This window comes from Sorex fumeus, unplaced genomic scaffold (assembly GCF_029834395.1).
Source record: "Sorex fumeus unplaced genomic scaffold, SorFum_2.1 ptg000030l, whole genome shotgun sequence".
Lineage (NCBI taxonomy): Eukaryota > Metazoa > Chordata > Mammalia > Eulipotyphla > Soricidae > Sorex > Sorex fumeus.
The window spans coordinates 12,768,484-12,787,714 of NW_026606087.1; the positions used below are offsets into that span (position 1 = coordinate 12,768,484).

At 39.3% G+C, this 19,231-nt stretch overlaps 1 protein-coding gene across 1 annotated transcript; it reads right to left on the bottom strand.

The window, feature by feature from the left end:
• Window positions 1-16,321: 16,321 nt before the first annotated feature.
• On the bottom strand, window positions 16,322-18,140 carry LOC130025245 (olfactory receptor 56A4-like). The gene is made up of 2 exons (XM_056116195.1): window positions 17,892-18,140; window positions 16,322-17,017 (listed from the first exon to the last, which is right to left on the bottom strand). Exons 1-2 carry the CDS (start codon window positions 18,138-18,140, stop codon window positions 16,322-16,324), a joined length of 945 nt encoding a protein of 314 aa, XP_055972170.1.
• Between the last annotated feature and the right edge of the window lie 1,091 nt (window positions 18,141-19,231).

The window sequence follows — 19,231 nt, forward strand, 5'->3', positions numbered from 1 at the left end:
TATAAAAAAATCTCTTATTCACTGCTGATGAGACTGTTGTTTGGTTCAACAAAAAAGCTCTAGCAGGAACAAAAGGTTGTGGTAAAAATATGGAGGCAGACCCCTTTGTAAAATGGTTTGGAATCATCTAAAAAATTGAGAACAGAACTTTCAGTGATTCCATTCAGTCATAAAATGTTCCAAGACCCAACTTTTCACCATGTACATTTTCCCCTGCCAATGTCCCGCGTTTCCCTCCCACACTACCCTCCCTGCCCTACCCCCATACACAGTCTGCTTCTATGGCAGACGTTTCAACTATCATTATCATAGTTGTCCTTTCTCTGTCATAACTGCACTCCCACCACTGCCACCCTCACCACAAGCTTCCAACAGTGGACCAGTTCTTCCTCATAATCTCTAAATAAATTGTTTTACTCACTATTTGTCTCATCCTGAAATTCTTTTCTATAAGGGAAGGTGACATTTCTGGAAGACCTGACTTTCCTTTGCTGCAAAGAGCAATTCCTGGCTCTAGTCTGAGCTCCATGACTTCTGGAAAAATCAGGTGGCAGGTGTCATTTCCCACATGCAGCAGAACACATTGTACTCAAATGTGGTTTGACAACTGTCTTGCGAGGCTGGTGTGAAGTAAGGTCTGAACTGTTCAGGTATTCAGAACAGACTCTCATCAGTCCCAACTTCCCCAGGAATTTCCTAAGGTGACTGAGGAGAGTAGTGTGGGAAGCAGTAGACTCTGCTTTTGAGGCTATTGAATTTCTTATCCCCACTTCACATAAGTCACCCAAAACAATATTGGTCTTGCTGTTATGAAATAATTAAAAAGTATTCGATATGCCAGACACAGTAACAACAAAGTCTCCAATGGAGACGTTACTGAGCCCGCTCGAGCAAATCGACGATCAACGGGAGGGCCTTTACCTTTACCTTAGAGAAATAAGATAAGTAGCACCATATTTTACACTGTAGTACTGTCCTCCCATTGTTCATCGATTTTCTTGAGCAGGCACCAGTAATGCCTCCATTGTGAGACTTGTTACTCTTTTTTGGCATATCACATACATCATGGGTGGCTTGCCAGGCTTTGCTGTGCGGGCAGAATACTCTCGGTAGCTTGCTGGGCTCTCCGAGAGGGGTGGAGGAATCGAACCCAGGTTGGCTGCGTGCAAGATAAATGCCCTAACTGCTATGCCATTGCTATGGCCCAAATATTAAAAGAATAAACAAAAGTACAATGAGTATATCATACTACATTGTCAAAATAGGACATTTGATGTGGAAATTGAAGAAAGTTATCAAGGAGTAGTAGATGGATTTTATCTGAAATCAGATAAAGACTCCATGCCAGGCTGTGGGGTGAGTGAGAGCCCTTCCCGCTCCAAGGGACCCATCCCTGGCAGCTGATCTCTAGTACCAAATCACCACCTCGCTCCAGGCCACTCTCCGGACCCATTATAAGACACTTTCTACCCATTTTCCACTATTAATACACCATATATGTTGGGATTAAGACAGTAGGCAACAAATCATAAAGAAAAATATATAAATATATGCCTCTCAGAGAGCCCGGCAAGCTACCGAGACTATCCCACTCACACGGGCAGAGCCTGGCAAGCTCCCTGTGATGTATTCGATATGCCAATTACAGTAATGACAACAGGCCTCATTCCCCTGATGCTAAAAGAGCCTCTAATCGTTGGGAAAAGACGAGTAAGAAGAGGCTACTAAAATCTCAGGGCTGGAAGGAATAGAGATGTTACTGCCGCTCGCTCAAGTAATTCAATGATCAACGGATTGACAGTGATACAGTGATACAGATAAAGTTGTGGAAGTGGACAATAGTAATTGGTAGATATTTAGAAAGTGCATGGTATTTTATATATTCAAATACAATTTCCCCAGCCTGATAAAAAAATACACAACAAATACTGTGACTGGGAAAAATTGCATAAATATAAATGTGAAAATAAGTTGTGTTCAAATTGCTTCCAAATATAGTATTGGCTTTGGAACATATTTTTATGTCCAAATCAAAACTATCATAGAAGTGGTATGATATTCTTTTTTCCTTCTTTTGGGTCACATCTGCTGATGCTCAGAGGTTACTCCTGGCTCTGCACTCAGGAATTACTCCTGACAGTGCTTGGAAGACCATATGGGATGATAGAAATCAAACTTAAATTGGTCGCATCAAGGTAAGGCCCTACCCACTGTATACTCTTTTTCTTAATCAATGAACTTTATTTTCTATATCATGCATTTTAATGTAAAATTTCAATTTCAAAAATTAACCCTATTTATAATTCTTCATGTTTATGTTCATGGCTCCTTATCTCTACCTAGCATCCTCAGACATTGTCTTTCACTGACTCTCAGCCTTTTGTAAGAGTTTATATACTGCCTTTACCTTCTCACCTTTCAAACTAATGAACAAAATATATGCTCTATAACTACATTGAAACTTCCTTTGCTAATGACTTTAATATTGTTTTAATGAATTAGCGCCAAAGTATCTAGAGGGAAACTTCATTTAGGGAAAAACAATTCATTCAACAGAATAATTTGAAAGGGGTACAATAGAAAGTATCCTTTTAATTTTTATACTGTATTTTATTTACTATATTTATTATACATACAACATATAGTATTATTTATATGTATCTATTATATATTTATTATTTATTTATTTTTATACTATAAAATTTTTTATCAGTCAGAGATAGAGTCTAAATTACCTTGGGCTAGTAACAACTTTTGTCATCTCCTGTAGACCTGAAGGGATGAATGACTGGAAGAGTGAAAGAAAAACTTGGCATGAGATGGCTTCCTTAAGGAAAATTTTTTTCTTCATGTTATTGAATTAGCGATCTTTGTTTCTGGGTCCCATTGAGTCTGGATTCCAAGGTCACAAAGTTCCGCTTTACCTGGTTCCGTGGGGCTTGGCCTGAGCAGTCTGGAAAGAGGCCTGGATTGTGGCAGCGGCTGGGTGGTGGAGGTAGTGGAGCCAGATAAATACCTCATCGGCCGGCCTCCACTACCTCCACTACCCAGACTCCGCCACACTCCAGGCTGCTTTCCGGACACATCATAAGACACTTAATACCTATTTTTCATTATTACTGCTTTATATTTGATGGGGTTCAAATATGGTTTGAACCATGGAAACACCTGCAAGGGTGATTAGAGGCCGCTCAAAAAGCCTCTATCCCTCTCGGAGAGCCCGGCAAGCTACCGAGAGTATCCCATCCACACAGCAGAGCCTGGCAAGCTATCCATGGCATATTCAATATGCCAAAAACAGTAAATACAATGGGTCTCATTCCCCTGACTCTGAAAGAACCCCCAATACGGCAGAGTTAAGAAGGATAATCAAGGAGAGGCTGATAAAATCTCAGGACCGAACTAGGCTGCCAAAATGAAGAAGGACTAAAATGACTGTCTGTACTTTCAACACATGTACGCTGGCATTGGAAGCATCCATTGAGGACCTGATGGTGCAAGCGCGGAAGATCAAGTACGACATCATTGGTCTGACTGAGACGAGAAGGCATTGATCACATCACGCTATTTTTGACACTGAAGAAGAACTGTTCCTTGGAACATGTGACAAAAGAGGCGTCAGTGGTGTCAATGTCCTTGTCAACACAAACTTGGCCATGAGCATTGATTAATTCGAATGCCTAACAACCCAAATCGGACAATTACACTTAAATAGATGTAGCTCACTACCAGCAGATTCTATCTTCATTGTCTATGCACCAACATCCAATTACGATGAAAAAGAAATTGAGAAGTTCTATATGGAGCTGGAAAAGTTCTATAAAGAAGACCATGCCTTCTACAAGATCATTGTCAGTGATTTTAATGCCAAGATAGGTTCAAGAAGAAAGGCTGAAGAACTCCACATTGGGGCCCATGGCCTAGAATGGAACGAACAGGGTGAGAAATTGTCTGAGTTCATCATGACGACCAAGACCATCCATGGTAACTCACAGTTCCAGAAGGCCGAATCTAAACGTTGGATGTGGGGGTCTCCAGGTGAACAGTTCCACAATGAAATTGACCACATCATATTCAATTGATGGTTTTGCCTGACCGATGTCACCGTTGTCCCAAAATTCCAAATGGGATCGGACCACCATCTTCTTTGTGCAAAATTCTACTTCACGAAACATGGAGAAAGGGCTGCAAAGTTTAAGAAGAGAATGCCCAGAAGGACCACCAACTGGGAGCTCTTTGGCACTATTGTGGCAACATGGGAAGATGTCGTCATTGACGACATTGATGAAAAATACAACTGGTTCAGCACCTCCATGATTGTGTGAGGAATGCTGAGGGAGAGAAAGCCACAAAAAGACGTCTGTCTTCAAAAACTCTTGAGCTCATTCACCAACGTGGCTGAACGTGAGGCTCAGGCAACCACAAGCTAATGTCCAAGCTCACAAAGCAGTGCAGAGAAGTTATAAAGGAAGACCTTAAAGAGAGAAGAGCAAACAAGGGCTGGAGCAATAGCATAGCAGGTAGGGCATTTGCCTTGTGCGTGGCCAACCCGGGTTCAATCCCCTGCATCCCATATGGCCCCCCAAGCACAGCCAGGAGTAATTCCTGAGTGCAAAGCCAGAAGTAACCCCTGAGCATGTGCTGAATGTGACCCAAAAAGAAAAAAAGAGAGAGAGAGAGAGAGAGAGAGAAGAGCAGCAGTGCTGGCCAATGTGGCAGAAGTCAGGAAAAGCATTCACAATGCCCACCTGTCCTTTGCCAACTACAAGACAAAGATGACTGCCCTCTGACGTCCTGATGGATCTCTCACTTCTTCCAGAAGGGTAATGGAGAAGATTATCCATGACTTCTACTCGGATCTCTTTGATAGCCACATCTGCCTGCCCACATACCAAATTCCGTAGGATGGATATGTCGTTCCCAATGTTATCCCTTCCGAAATCTGACATGCCATTTTGTTGGTAAAGAAGTGAACAGCACCCGGTCCAGACAAGGTCAGACTGGAACATCTGAAGAATCTGCCATCAGTACTCATCAGAACACTGGCTCGGCTCTTCACATGCTACCTGTCTGAATGCAAGGTTCTGTCCCAATGAAAAAAGAGCAGGACCATTCTACTGTACAAGAAAAGAGACATCCATGACATTGGCAATTATCACCTGATTTGCCTGTTATCCGTCGTCTACAAGATGTTCACTCGAGGCATCCTGAACAGGATTGGCAGAACACTAGATGAAGGACAACCATGCGAGCAAGCTGGGTTTGAAAAGGATTCAGCATGATCGTCGATATCCACATGGTAACCAAGCTCACTGACGTTTCTTGGGAGTTCAAGATGCTGCTGTCTAACATTCATTGACTTAAAAAAGACCTTTGATTCTGTTGAGACTGAAGAGGTCATCCAAGCCCTAGCCATACAGGGTGTTCAAATGCAAGGCCTCAGGATTCTCCATGAGCTGTATTATGGATTCACTATCAGGATCTCACCATTCTACAAGGAAGTGATCATCCGCGTAAAGAGAGGGACTCGGCAGGGTGATACTATTTCACTGAAACTCTTCAGTGCCACCCTTGAGAATGTTATGTGACGATTGGAATGGGAAGGAATGAGAGTGAAGGTAGACGGTCAGCAACAACTCCACCTCTGCTTTGCTGATCACATCATTCTAATAACACCAAACATTAGCCAAGCAGCACAAATGCTGACCAACTTCGACCGTGAGTGTGGAAAGGTCAGACTGCAGTTGAAACTCATGAAGGCAATGTTTATAAGAAACGGACTCGTTCCTGATGTTCCATTTGCTCTTAATGAAACAAACATCTCTGAATGCAACAGTTATGTGTACCTAGGTTGAGAACTCAACATGAAGAATGACCTGGCACCTGAGTTGTGCAGGAGGAAGAGAGCAGCTTGGAATGCTTTCAAGAGCGTTGAAGAAATAGCTAAGAGGACGAAGAACCTCTGGCTCAGGGCACATCTCTTTGAGTCCACCATTCTTCCTGCACTAACATATGCCTCAGAGACCTGGTCCTACAAAAACAGGATGAGAAAGCTATTTGGGTCTCCCAAAGAGGAATCAAAAGAGCTACACTTGGAGTATTATGCTTCACTCAGGTGAGAGAAAGAATCCGGAGTTCCGACCTCCGTCGATGGTCAAGAATCAAGGATGCTGTCTCATTTGCCAAGGCATCAAAAATCAGATGGACTGGACATGTAATTTGGAGAGGACAGCTGGACTAGAGCTGTTACCGACTGGATTCCATGGGACGTCAAAAGATCATGTGGCCACCCACCTACGAGATGGTCAGACTTCTTTGTCAAGACTCTGAGTGAATGGTTTGAGGCTCTTCGTGTTCCTGGAGTGAGCAGACGCCATTGGGCTACACTAGCATGCAACAGCGACAAATGGAGACGTTACTGGTGCCCACTTGTGCAAATCAATGAGTAACAGGATGTCAAGTGATCAAGTGAAGTGATTGAATTAGTGATATAGCACAGCAGGTAGGACGTTTGCCTTCGATTCCTCCGTCCCTCTCAGAGAGCCCAGCAAGCTACCGAGAGTATCCAGCCTGCACAGCAGAGCCTGGCAAACTCCCTGTGGTGTATTTGATATGCCCGAAGCAGTAACAAGTCTCACAATGGAGACGTTACTGGTGCCTGCTCGAGCAAATCAATGAACAACGGGAGGACAGTGCTACAGTGCTTCAGGGTTGAAGTGAACCTATTAATTTTAATGCATTATGTGGTATTGATTCTGATCAAATATTTAGTGTTACAGAAAAGAAAAACTTTAGTAGAAGAATGAGTAACAGAAATTAGTTTTACTCTTCACTCCCTACTGTTAGAAAGAAGGAAGAACACAAACCAAGTCTAAACACTCAGTTCCTTGAAACAAAAACTAGGATACATATTAGGTGTAATGGATTTAAACTTGGGTGTGAGCTAGTTGAAAAGTACTGGTAGGATTTGGTAGGAGGTTGATTAATGGGCTGTGTCAATTAATTGAGTTATTCTTTAAATTGCAATTGTATTTGTTTTTATTAAGTCATCTGTGTTTGCCAGTTTGCAAATTGAAATTAGATTCTATCCTCCAGAATAGTGGAGAGATGGCTGTTATCATGTTCAATTTTTATATTTTAAGAATGGTCTCTGGATCCTGGCACGTCTCTTTGATTCCACTGTTCTTCCTGCATTAATGTACACATCAGAGACCTGGGCTCTACAGAAACAGGATGAGAACACTATTTGGGTCTCTCGAAGAGGATTCAAAAGAGCTATGCTTGGAGTATCACGCTTCACTCAAATGAGAGAAAGAATCCGGAGTTCTGACCTCCTTCCATGGTCAGGGACTCTGTCTCATTTGCCAAGGCATCGAAAATCAGATGTGCTGGACACGTAATGAGATTTGGAGACAACCACTGGACTAGAGCCATTACTGAGTGGATTCCATGGGATGTCAAAACATCGCGTGGCTGCCCACCTATGAGATGGTCAGACTTCTTCATCAAGACCCTGAACGATCGTTTTGGGGCTCTTCGTATTCCTAGAATGAGCAGATGCCATTGGGCTACATTAGCACGCAACAGGGACGAATGGAGATGTTACTGGCACCCGCTCGAGCAAATCAATGAGTAATGGGATGTCAAGTGATCAAGTGAAGAATGGTCTCTAACTCTTGAGAAAGATATTGCCTGTTTTATGAAATGATAGAATGTTTATATACATTGGGCAGAGAAGGTGCACAGAATGATGTGGCAAGAGAATTTTCTTTTTTCTTTTTTTAATTTATTTTTAAAATTTTATTTTAATGATTTACCCTGAGATACAGTTACAGAATTACAAACTTCTGTGATTACAAATCAATAGCAACACAATACTAGTGGGAGAATTTTCAATTTCCCAAGAAAATTCAATTTTCCAAGAAAATTCATTTTTCAAGAAAATTCCCTAAGAAAGAAGGGACCACTATGATAATGATAGTTGGAAATAATCACTCTGAATAAGACTGAGAGCTGAAAGTAAGTAAAGTAATGTACATGATAATCTTTCAGTATCTGTATTGTAATGCCCCAAACGAAAGAGAGAAAGAGAGAGAGAGAGAGAGAGAGAGAGAGAGAGAGAGAGAGAGAGAGAAGAAAAGTACCTGATATAGAGGCAGACTGGGGTGAGGTGGAGGGTTGGAGGAAGGAAATTAGGGACACTGGTGGTGGGAAATGTACACTGGTGAAGAGATGGATATTGGAACATTGTATGACTTAAACCCAAATGAACAAATTTATAACTGTGTATCTCATGCTGATTCAATTAAGAAAGAAAAAGAAAGAAAGAAAGAAAGAAAGAAAGAAAGAAAGAAAGAGAAATAAAATTCCCTAAGAGCATAAGTGGTTAGAATTTTATAATTATTATGAAATGTCTGGGCTGGAGCAATAGCAGAGAGGGTAGGGCATTTGCCTTGCACGCAGCCGACCCAGGTTGACCCTGGTTTGATTCCTCCACCCCTACCTCTGCAACCTACCAAGAGTATCACGCCCACACTGCAGAGCCTGGAAAGCTACCCGTGATGTATTGGATATGCCAAAAACAGTAACAAGTCTCACAATAGAGATGTTACTGGTGCCTACTCGAGCAAATCGATGAACAATGGGAGGGCAGTGCTACAGTGCTATGAAATGTCTAAAGTTTAGACCAAGGCTTGTTGATCATTGTTATTCTTTCTTGTAGAAATATCAGAAAGCTGATATATTTGCTTGATGAATTAATTGTAGAGAATGTGATGTGTGTTAGTAGCTCAGTTTAAGGTTGAGTGAGTTCTTCATACCTAGTAGAATAGGGTTATTTATTGCCAAGTGGGTCCTTGCTCTATTTGCTGTTCTACTGTACAATATCCTGAAATACTTGCCCTTGTTACTTGTTTTTCAGTCATTTCTTAGTCTGAGGGTATATGTTCAGAAGGGTATGCCTGCCTGACTATTCCTACTGCACTACTCATTACGCATCAATTTGACTTTATCATGACTTTCTCTTTCTTTTAGTATGAAGCATTTATCTCAAAATCTACCTTTTTTGGGTAAAGAATTTCTTTTGGTGACCTTTAAAGGACTTTTATTATTTATAAATTCATTGCAGTTAGTTGTCTTTTATCTTGGATTTCCTCAATTTTCCTGTTTCATCAAGGATATTTATTTTGCATTATGTAATTGACTAGTTGATGATTGTCTTTTTTTTGGTTAGTGATTACTAGATTTGAAGATGGAGGAGGAAACTGTACCGAGTGATGAATTATCATTATTTGGAATTTTGGAGTCATTTGTAACTTAATATTTCATAATTAAAAATATTGTTTGCAAAGGATAAGGTGAGAATAGTCTATGTTTCCTAAGAATTGGTTCTGTTAGCACCCATTTGTGTCCACCTTTCCCAAGCTTTCTTTTTTTCATGGTGTTGGGAAGCCAAAAGACAACTTTTACAAACAGATATGAACAACAGGCTTATTCCTTCAGATGTGATTCAAAAGTCTTTGAGATATTAATTTATACTTTACTTTTATCTGGGATATGAGTTGAATGTGGAGTTTAGTAGCAATAGTTTAGAAAGGCAGAGCAAGCAGAAAGTAAAAAGAACTGGATCCCTTCCTGGCATAATATTGGTGCTTTTATCTCTAAGCTGCCTAGTTATCTGTCTCAGCTAGTAAATCAGTCTCGTTTTCCTCGGAAAAGCATAGATTTAGTATGAAGGCAGAGACATACTAAATTTTGTATGAGCTTATTCACTGTGATTTATAAAAAAAAAGAAAGGAAATGGACAGTGTGACTAATGAATATATTAACCCTTGGACTCTACCTATAGAACTAAGATTGCCAACTGGGAGTTGAGAGTTGGAGATGTGTAGAATACAGTGAGCTAGAAGGTATTTAGGGACTATGGTAGAGAGGTTGTTTTGAACTTTGGTGATGGTGAAGTACAGTAACTTTGTATGCCTAAAGCATAATAATATCACCATAAAACATGTTATCTCAATAAAATTAAATTAAAAATATCAGTTGAAAACACGTGGTCAAATTCTGCTGTCAGTATGTATAAGAAATCCTTTTTTTAAAAAAAAACACTAAATATTCTGTCTTCAGAAAAACTATTCAGTTATTTACTTGAGCTTTAGTAAAACATTTTGGTGGGCCAATTGTTGCTACTGTGATGGGAGCCACATCCAGTAGTGCCCAGGGGGTGGGGCAATGCCTGATTGTGCTTGGAAGCTAGAGCCAGATGGTGTTCATGGGTCACCAGAACAACATAGGTGGTGTTTGAGGGCCACAAAGTGCCTTATATTATACCCTGGACCTCACACACAGAGACATAAACACCACCATTGATCCACATTTGGGGTTCAATTCTTTTAATTTTAATATTGTACATTTCTCACTCTGGAGCTTTTGATTTAATGGCACAAGTTAGACATTTCTTCCCAAAATTTGCTATCATGTTAAGTGATGAGTTCGAAATATATTTCAAATTTATTCACATGTCACCCTGGAGTAAGCATTTCCCCTTTGCTGATCTATCATCTGGTATTGAAATAAAAAAATGTTACCAACATTGTTTGTTTCTCCCTTTTCAAAAATAAAATGTTTTTTTATTCATGTGAAAAGTTCCATATTAGATAATTTACACTACTGATAACTTTACATCTGTATGAGAAACTTTTTAACTCATTAGGGAGTGTAAGTAATGTGGGATGTTAGAGAAAAAAATGTTGAGTTATTTCTCTTAGGGCTCAACAGCAAGTAAACATAAGAAGAGGTTCTTTTTTGGGGGTGGCGGTGGGGGTGGCCATACCTGGTGGTGTTCAGGGCTTACTCCTGATTCTATGACCAGGATCAATCCTGGTGGTGCTCAGGAGACCATATGGAGTGCTGGGGATTCAACCTAGGTCAGCTGCATGCAAGGCAAGTGCCCTGCCTGCGGTACTATCACTCTGGCCCCATCATAAGAAGAGTATTTTTTTTAATTGAATCACCATGAGATACAGTTACAAGCTTTCATGTTTGAGTTTCAGTCATACAATGATCAAACACCTATCCCTCCACCACCAGTGCACATTCTCCACCACGAATGTCCCCAGTATACTTTCCTCCATGGCAGAAAATTTCCCCCATACTCTCTAATTTTGGGCATTATGGATTGCAGTACAGATACTGAAATGTTACCACATTTGGTCCTTTATCTACTTTCAGCACACATCTCCCATCCCGAAGGATTCCTCCAACCATCATTGTCTAGTGATCCCCCCTCTATTCCAGCTGCCTTCTCATGAGACAGGCTCATAAGAAGAGTTTTAAAGTAGAATGATTCCTATAAAATCCTCTAAAGTGATTCTTTCTAGAGAGTCTAAAATCAGTTCTATTTTCAGTCGACCCAGGTTGAATCTCCAGCACTTCATATGGTCTCCTGAGCAGAAAATACCATTGCCAACATCTAAAGAAAATTGTCCATTATTAATATGTTATTTATAATTTAATATAGTTATCACTAATTTTATTGTTACCATAATTTGCATGAAAGATTAATAGTGAGTTTGAATAAAAAGAAAAGTTTAAGAAGAGGTTCTGGAGTTGACAGTTTGGGTTTTAATCTCTCTCTGGACTTTCCTTCTGTTTGATCTTGGAAAATTTTTAAACTTTCTTGAATTACTTGCAAAGTGTTTTAGTGAGTGTTTCTTAGGACTGTTATGGCAATCAGATGAGTATTTTTGCAATAGTTTGACGGAACCTTGCACACAACATATGTTGTACATAATAAGATAACTAGTTTGAATTGATTTCCTAGCCATTTAGAGAGGTACAATTTTAATGCAGGATAGTTGGCACCAAAGCCCATACTCATTCTGTAATATCCAAGCCTGTCATTTAGAGTTGACTCACTTCCTAGACACATTCTCACTCAGACCAAGCAATCATTGAAAGCCTATGCTCAGCTCCTGTGTCCTTAGGGCAATATACCATGGGGTTAAGGTGGAGTGGTAGATAATACTGTGAAGCACATTGAGGAGAACTGGGATTAGGGGAAACTTTCTTCCTGCTAGGTGGGTGACAGATACTACAATAATAGTTGAGTAGAAAAAGAATATTAGGATGACATGAGTGCTGCAGGTACTCAAAGCCTTAGATGTTGCTTCAACAGACTCATCATTGAACAAATAAAGCATAAGAAGCAAAGACCACTGCCATATTTAACCTGAGCCAAAAACAATTGGTAAAATTTATTAGTAGTGATGTCATCACAGGCTAGACTGATGACTCCTAAATTAGAGCACAGGCAATGGTCAATCTGTCACTGTCACTGTCCTCCCATTGTTCATTGATTTTCTCGAGTGGGCCCAGTAACGTCTCCATCTTGAGACTTTGTTGTTACTGTGTTTGGCATATCAAATACGTCACGGGTAGCTTGGCAGGCTTTGCCGTGTGGGCGAGATACTCTTGGTAGCTTGCCGGGCTGTCCAAGAGGGGTGGAGGAATCAAACTCAGGTCGGCCATGTTGGCCGCTTGCAAGGCAAACACCCTACCCACTGTGCTAGCGCTCCAGCCCATAGTCAATCTAGTTTTTAGAATAGTAATGTTGCTGGGAACATTGAGGCAGGCAAAGCATGTATTATTTCCTTATATCTGAAAGCCAGTGTATGTTGGCCTAAGGAAAGAGATATACAACCTAAACAAAACCTTTCTTGGGTTTGCATTCCAAAGACAAACTGGACCAATCTACTTTCCAAAGATAAGTTGGGCAGCATTTGAAATTTGCATCCCAAACACTAGGCTTGGCCAGAGCCCAGAATCTATATGTCAAAGATCAGGTTGGGCTTCTGTGAGAGAAGGAAAAACTAACTCTTTCAATATAGTGAAATTTATGAAATTATTTACTGAAGGCAGCTTAAAGGAAAAAGATGTTCAGCTTCATCAAAACCAGTCAGGACACATGAGACATCTTGCCCATTTTAGTGGGTCCTTATGTTCCTGCCGTTGTACAGTACAGCCTACATGAGCTCATCTTGATAGCTCACTCCAGCACCAACACAGCCTAAGTGGGCAGACCTGGGGGATGGTTAGGAAAATGGGGACTGGTGGAGGGAAGGTCACTCAGGTGGTGGGATTGATAATGGAACATCAAAAGCCCATAATGAATAACTGTAAACCAAGCCTCATACATTATAAAAGGCAAAATTTTCAGCAGGAAGTTGACAGTAGAACTATTTTTTCATGCTTTGAGGAGAAAATAAGTAGCCACAAAGAGAACTCTGGACATGTTGTTACTCTCACTCATTTAAACAGTGTTTATGGTTGACAGTTTCTGCCATAAACCATGTCATTTAATTCTCACTAAGTGATTGTTGAATTTTTATTATCACATAGTCATTTTAAAAATATTTATAAATTATGTCTTGTGGGGCTGGAGTGATAGCACAGCAGGTAGGATGTTTGCCTTGCATGCGACTGACCCGGTTTCGACTTCACTGCCCCTCTCTGAGAGCCTGGCAAGCTACCGAGAGTATCCTGCCCACATGGCAGAGCCTGGCAAGCTCCCTGTGGCGTATTCGATATGCCAAAAACAGTAACAACTAGTCTCACAATGGAGATGTGCCCGCTTGAGCAAATCAATGAACAACAGGAGGACAGTGCTACAATGCAGTACTATGTCTTGTGAGGATGGAGAGAAAATACAGCGGTTAAGGCACTTGCTTTTCATATGGCAGACTCTGACAAATGGTCCGTTGAGTGCTGCCAGAGAATCCCTGAGCACAGAGCCAGGAGTAAGCCCTGATTATCAGCAGGTGTGGCACAAAACAAACTAAATTACATCTTGGATATCTATTGTTTCTATTTCTTTCTGGTATATTAGTGGCAATATGAAACTGGACTAAAATGTTTGGCATTGGAGGGGCCAGAGTGATAGTACAGCAGGCAGGTAAGGTGCTTGCCTTAAACATTAGTGACTATGGTTTGATCCCCAGCACTGCATATGATCCTCTGAGCACCTCCAGGAGTGATGCCCAAGCACCAAGTCAGGAGGAAGACACAAGCACAGATGGGTGTGGTCCAAAAACCACATTTTTGTGTGTGTTGGGGAAGAGGGTCAAGAAGATCAGAGGCCTATTGCTAGTGGTGGAGAGGCCTGGTCATTTTGGTGGTGGTGAGATGTAGTTGTTTTCTACATTGATACCACCAACTTTAACACTATTGTAACTATCCAAATTATAGCAAATAAGAAAGTTTCAGGTTTGTAATTACCAGCCACACTAGATACCACTTATTCTTTTACTTAAATAAATGCATACTAAACTTAATAGAAACTGACCTCTTGTTTCAGTAAATTATCTGTTTATAAATTTGTTCCTCTTCTTTTGTTTACTATTTGTTTAATTGTTAAAAATAAAATTGTGGTTTTGCATTGCTCTTCTTATTTATTTTATAGTCTATTGAGATATTTTGATTATATTTCCTTTTGCATTGTACAGCAGGTAGGGTGCTTTCCTTGCTTGCGGAAGACCCGGCTTTGATTATCTGCACCCTGTATGATTTCCCCAATTCCTGCCAGAAGTAAATCCTGAGTGCAGAGTTAGGATTAACCCCTGAGTATTGTGTCCCCATAACAATATGAAGCTTTATCATTCTCTATTGTATTTATCCTCATGACAAGTATCAAAAGACATATTATGAAACCATTTAGTTTTCTTTTCTTCTCTGACACTAAAATGAATTTAACTGACCAAGAACAGATTACCGGTAAAAGAAGCTATGGTATAGCTACACAATCGAATACTATGTATAGTTAGTATAGCTGTCAGGAGGTTATGCTACTAATACTGTGATGGACAACAAATGTAAGTAAATAAACAATTATATCTTCAATCATTTATTGCTTCTATTATGATTTATTCACCGCGCTGATCATGTTAATTCTGACAACTAATAGTTGTCCAAAGTTGGAACTTGTTTTATTTTGTATGTTCATCTGTTGATTTTTAAAATTCCATATATGAGAGAATCAGAATTTTTATCTTTCCCTCTATGGATTTATTTTTTTTTGAGCATCGTACTCCCTAGGGCTATCCTTATTATAAAAGAATTTCATCTTTTTTATAGTTGTGCAGTAAATTGCTCAGTTTTTATATCACAACTTTATTCATTTATCAGCTGATTAGACACTTAGGTTGTTTCCATTTATTTGATGTTATTAAATAATGCTGTAATAAAATTTATATATAAATGATCTGGATAGTACTTCCAATTTTATTGAATAAATAAATTTTGTTGAATAAATGAGAATGGACATCTTGTGTTGTGCCAGATCTTAGAGGAAAAGCTTTTCATCATTGAGTATACCAAAGGTGGGTTTGTTGATATGGGCTTTATTATGTTGAAATGTATTATATATAGTCTCATGAATTTTTTTTAGTCATAAAAGAAAGTTGAATATTGTCAAATGTTTTCTCATCAACCATTAGTATTGTCACATGATTTTATCTTTCCTTTTGTCAATGAATTATGTTAATTCATTTGTACACGTTGAACCAAAACTTGTGTCCCTGGGATAAGTAAAATTTTTTTATGGTGTACAAATATATATATATATATATATACATATACATATATATGCTTACTTTGTCTGGCTATTTAATAATTCCTTTTCACAGTGTAGCTGTGAAGAGGAATTTGGTAGAGAAATAAAGCTTGGTCTTAAAGGCACAATTTTGATGTTACCTGTAGAATTAGGTCTTTCAGTTACCAGAAATTCCTCTTTATCATTTGCTCTTGTCCAGTCTTGGTTTTATTATATATTTATTTTTGTTCCATATATATTAAATATTAAAAGTATGTTACCCATACTTCAATTTTCACCTACATATTAGACAAAGTCAATACTTTACATATGGATTCTTATAAAGGTTCACATTGGTTCCTACATCTTACCCATACTCACTGTTTCATTAAAGTTCTTTCTTACATACCCTATGAGTTTTATATAAAAAGTACTGAAAATATAAATACCAAGAAATAGGTAGAAATTTATTAAATACCTACTTAATGTATGAGTAATTGACAAATTAGAGTGTCAAAAAGTCATAATGAAGAAGAGAATGGATAATGAATGGGCTCAGTAAGGATTTGTAGGGAAGGTAGTGGGGGTAAATATTGTGACAGTGGTTGATGAAGATTTAAGTTCAAAATGAGGCTAGCAGCATGGCTGTTATGGTGTATTCTTATGACAGTCAGATGAAATAACTGCTTAAATATTTCTTAGAGTTCATAATCCATTATCTTTGACTCACACCTCTCAGCGTTGATACTTGAGTAGTTTGATAATCCCTTGTTTGATTTCCTGGGTTCGTACTCCATAAACAATAGGGTTCAGAGCTGGTGGGATGAGATGATGCAAGACATTGAGAAGAATGGGCACCTCTGCAGGCACTTTCTTTCCTGCCTTGTTTGTGAAGATGAAGACCAGTAGCAATGTATAGAAGAAAAGTATAAGAATGATATGGGAGCCACATGTACTCAGGGCTTTGGTGGCTGCACCCCCTGACTGTAGGCGCATAACAGCTCTGAGGATGAAACAGTAGGATAGTAAGATGAGTACCAGATCAGAACCCAGTAAGCACCAAACACTCACAAACTGGTAGAGTTTATTAAAGCGAATATCTTCACAAGAGAGCCTTGCTACAGAAATGTTGGCACAGATACAATTCTCCACCACATTGCCAGCACAGTAGTTGAGCCTGGCTGCCATAACTGGTGTTGGCAGTGTGGCCACCAAATTGCGGAAGACAATAAAGATGGCTGCATAAATGACAAACTGCTCTGTGATGATAGATGGGTAGCGCAGAGGGTGGCAGATGGCCACATAGCGGTCATAGGCCATGACCATGAAGGTGGATGATTCCATGGGAAGGAATGTATTCATGATGAACATCTGTAGGAAGCACCCTGAAAAGCTGATAGACTTCATGTTGAACCAGAAGATGAACAGGACCTGCCAGAATCATTATTTTAAAAAACTGACCATCTAATTGCCACCCTGATAAACCCTCAGAAGGATTCAACTATTCATATCCCCAAACCATAGCTTCAATATCCCAACTAGGACAGTCTCCTATTTTCAAATACTGCCTATATACATCCCTATCTCTAGGACTTGATATATCCCTTTTCCTCTCTGTAAGCCACAATTTTAGTTTTAAAATATTGATTTCAATATTCTTTTGTTTGACCTATAGAGTTCTTACTCTAATTCCAGATGAAAACATCTGCTCATCTAAATGTGTCAGAATGAAATCAAATGCAATCAGTATAATACTTATATTTGGAGACATTCTGCCTTCTTAATATACAATAGTCTTCCAAGTATGATTCCTATTTTGGTACATATATGAAATAATACACAAGGCATATTTTGAATGCAAATTATAGAGCCTTTGGGTGTAGGAATTAGGTTACTTAGAACCAAGGAGTATCTCTCTAGAAATACAAAGAAAAACTTAGAATACTAGAGTATGTAGAGATAATACAGCAGGTAAGACATTGCCTTACATGAATCTGATCTGGTTTCAAGCTCTGGCACCACGTATGGTCCTGATAGCCCTGTTAGAAATGATCCCCAAGCACAGAGCCAGAAGTAAGTACTAAGCACCTCTGGGTGTGAACCTCTCCCCCCAAATAAATAGAAAAGAAAAAACTTAGAATGTCTAAGATGTTGATAGATAATCTGTTAAGTGGCAAAGAATGAAATTAAAAAAATAGGTCACTGAGAGTGCAATCAGAGTTAGCAATAATTACAGCAGCAAACCCAGGGACTGTTTAGATAAAGACCACCAAATCCCCAAGAGTGAATCCCAGGGGTATCTTACCTTGGGTATGACTGTGAGACAGAGGATGACATCTAGCAAGGAGAGGATGGCAAGGAGGTAGTACATGGGTTCATGCAGAGATACTTCCTGTCGGATGGCGAGTAATAGTACAAAGTTAGCCCCAAGAGCCAAAACCAGCAAAGGAGCCAGGACTATAGAGAGCCAGTGCTGCGTGTCCTGCATTTCTGGGAAGCAGATCATCAGGAATTCAGTCACCTGAGTCCCCGTATTGTTGAAAGATAATACCATGACTGACAGCTGCACCTGGAAATGACTGAGGGAAAAGAGAAATGAATTTAAGGTTTAACTGTTTCATTATTAAATGTATAACTGATCCATCTGTTTCCATTCTAGTATCTGGTCTACTGACAAAAAAGTAAAATATAAGTTGGACCATGTTATTATTTAAAATGATTTTATTAGAATTTGTAACTTTATGAATAAAGAAAATGCTTTGTACATAAGTGAAAAAACCCAGGCAGCTGGAGATGTTTGCCTTTCTTCCATCTGTGATTTTATATGTATTATGTCTTGGAGTCAACTGTTTTTTTTTTTTATCCTCCAACCAGTAACTTCTTCGGCTTATCTCATTTTTAACTGTACCAATAGTCATACCTCTTAAGAATGATTTGCAAAAAAAAAATGATTTGCTTCTTGTTACTTTTTAAACATACAGCTATTTTATTATACATTGTCTTATTTCCATTACTTCTCGGATTTTTAAATATTCAAAGTATCCTAAAATTAAAACATTAAAAAGTCCACATACTTGTTGATGTTTTTTATTTGCCTTCAAAAAGTATATTTTACTTGACAACAATGCATTTTTATCTTTTCATTCTATCATAGAGAAAAACACAGCAACTTGATGTGGTAGACACTCAGCAATAATAGAGTGATAGCACAGCGGGTAGAGTGTTTGCCTTGCACGTGGCCGGCCCGGGTTCGATTCCTCTGTCCCTCTTGGAGAAACTGGCAAGCTACCAAGAGTATCCCACCTGCATGGCAGAGCCTGGCAAGCTCCCTATGGCATATTCGATGTACCAAAAACAGTAACAACAAGTCTCACAATGGAGACGTTACTGGTGCCCGCTCGAGCAAATCGATGAACAAAGGATAGTGCTACAGTGCTATCTTAATATTAAATATTATAATAATAGTAACAAAGCAAAGTATATAATAGACAATGAACTGAGAGTCATTTTGCTAACACTGGAAATGGAATTTCTCTCCAAACATATTCTCTTCCCTAGTTCTAGAACTTATTCCTGACTGAATATTCAATGAATACTCAACCATTAATAAAAATGTTAGACTGATATATTTTTGAATGCATTATA

Excerpts from the sequence above, each read along its gene's own strand:
- LOC130025245 (XM_056116195.1), bottom strand. The coding sequence starts at position 18,140 with ATGGTATTATCTTTCAACAATACGGGGACTCAGGTGACTGAATTCCTG. Across the intron at positions 17,018-17,891 it reads GTCTCACAGTCATACCCAAG|GTCCTGTTCATCTTCTGGTT; the intron begins GTAAGATACCCC and ends TGATTCTGGCAG.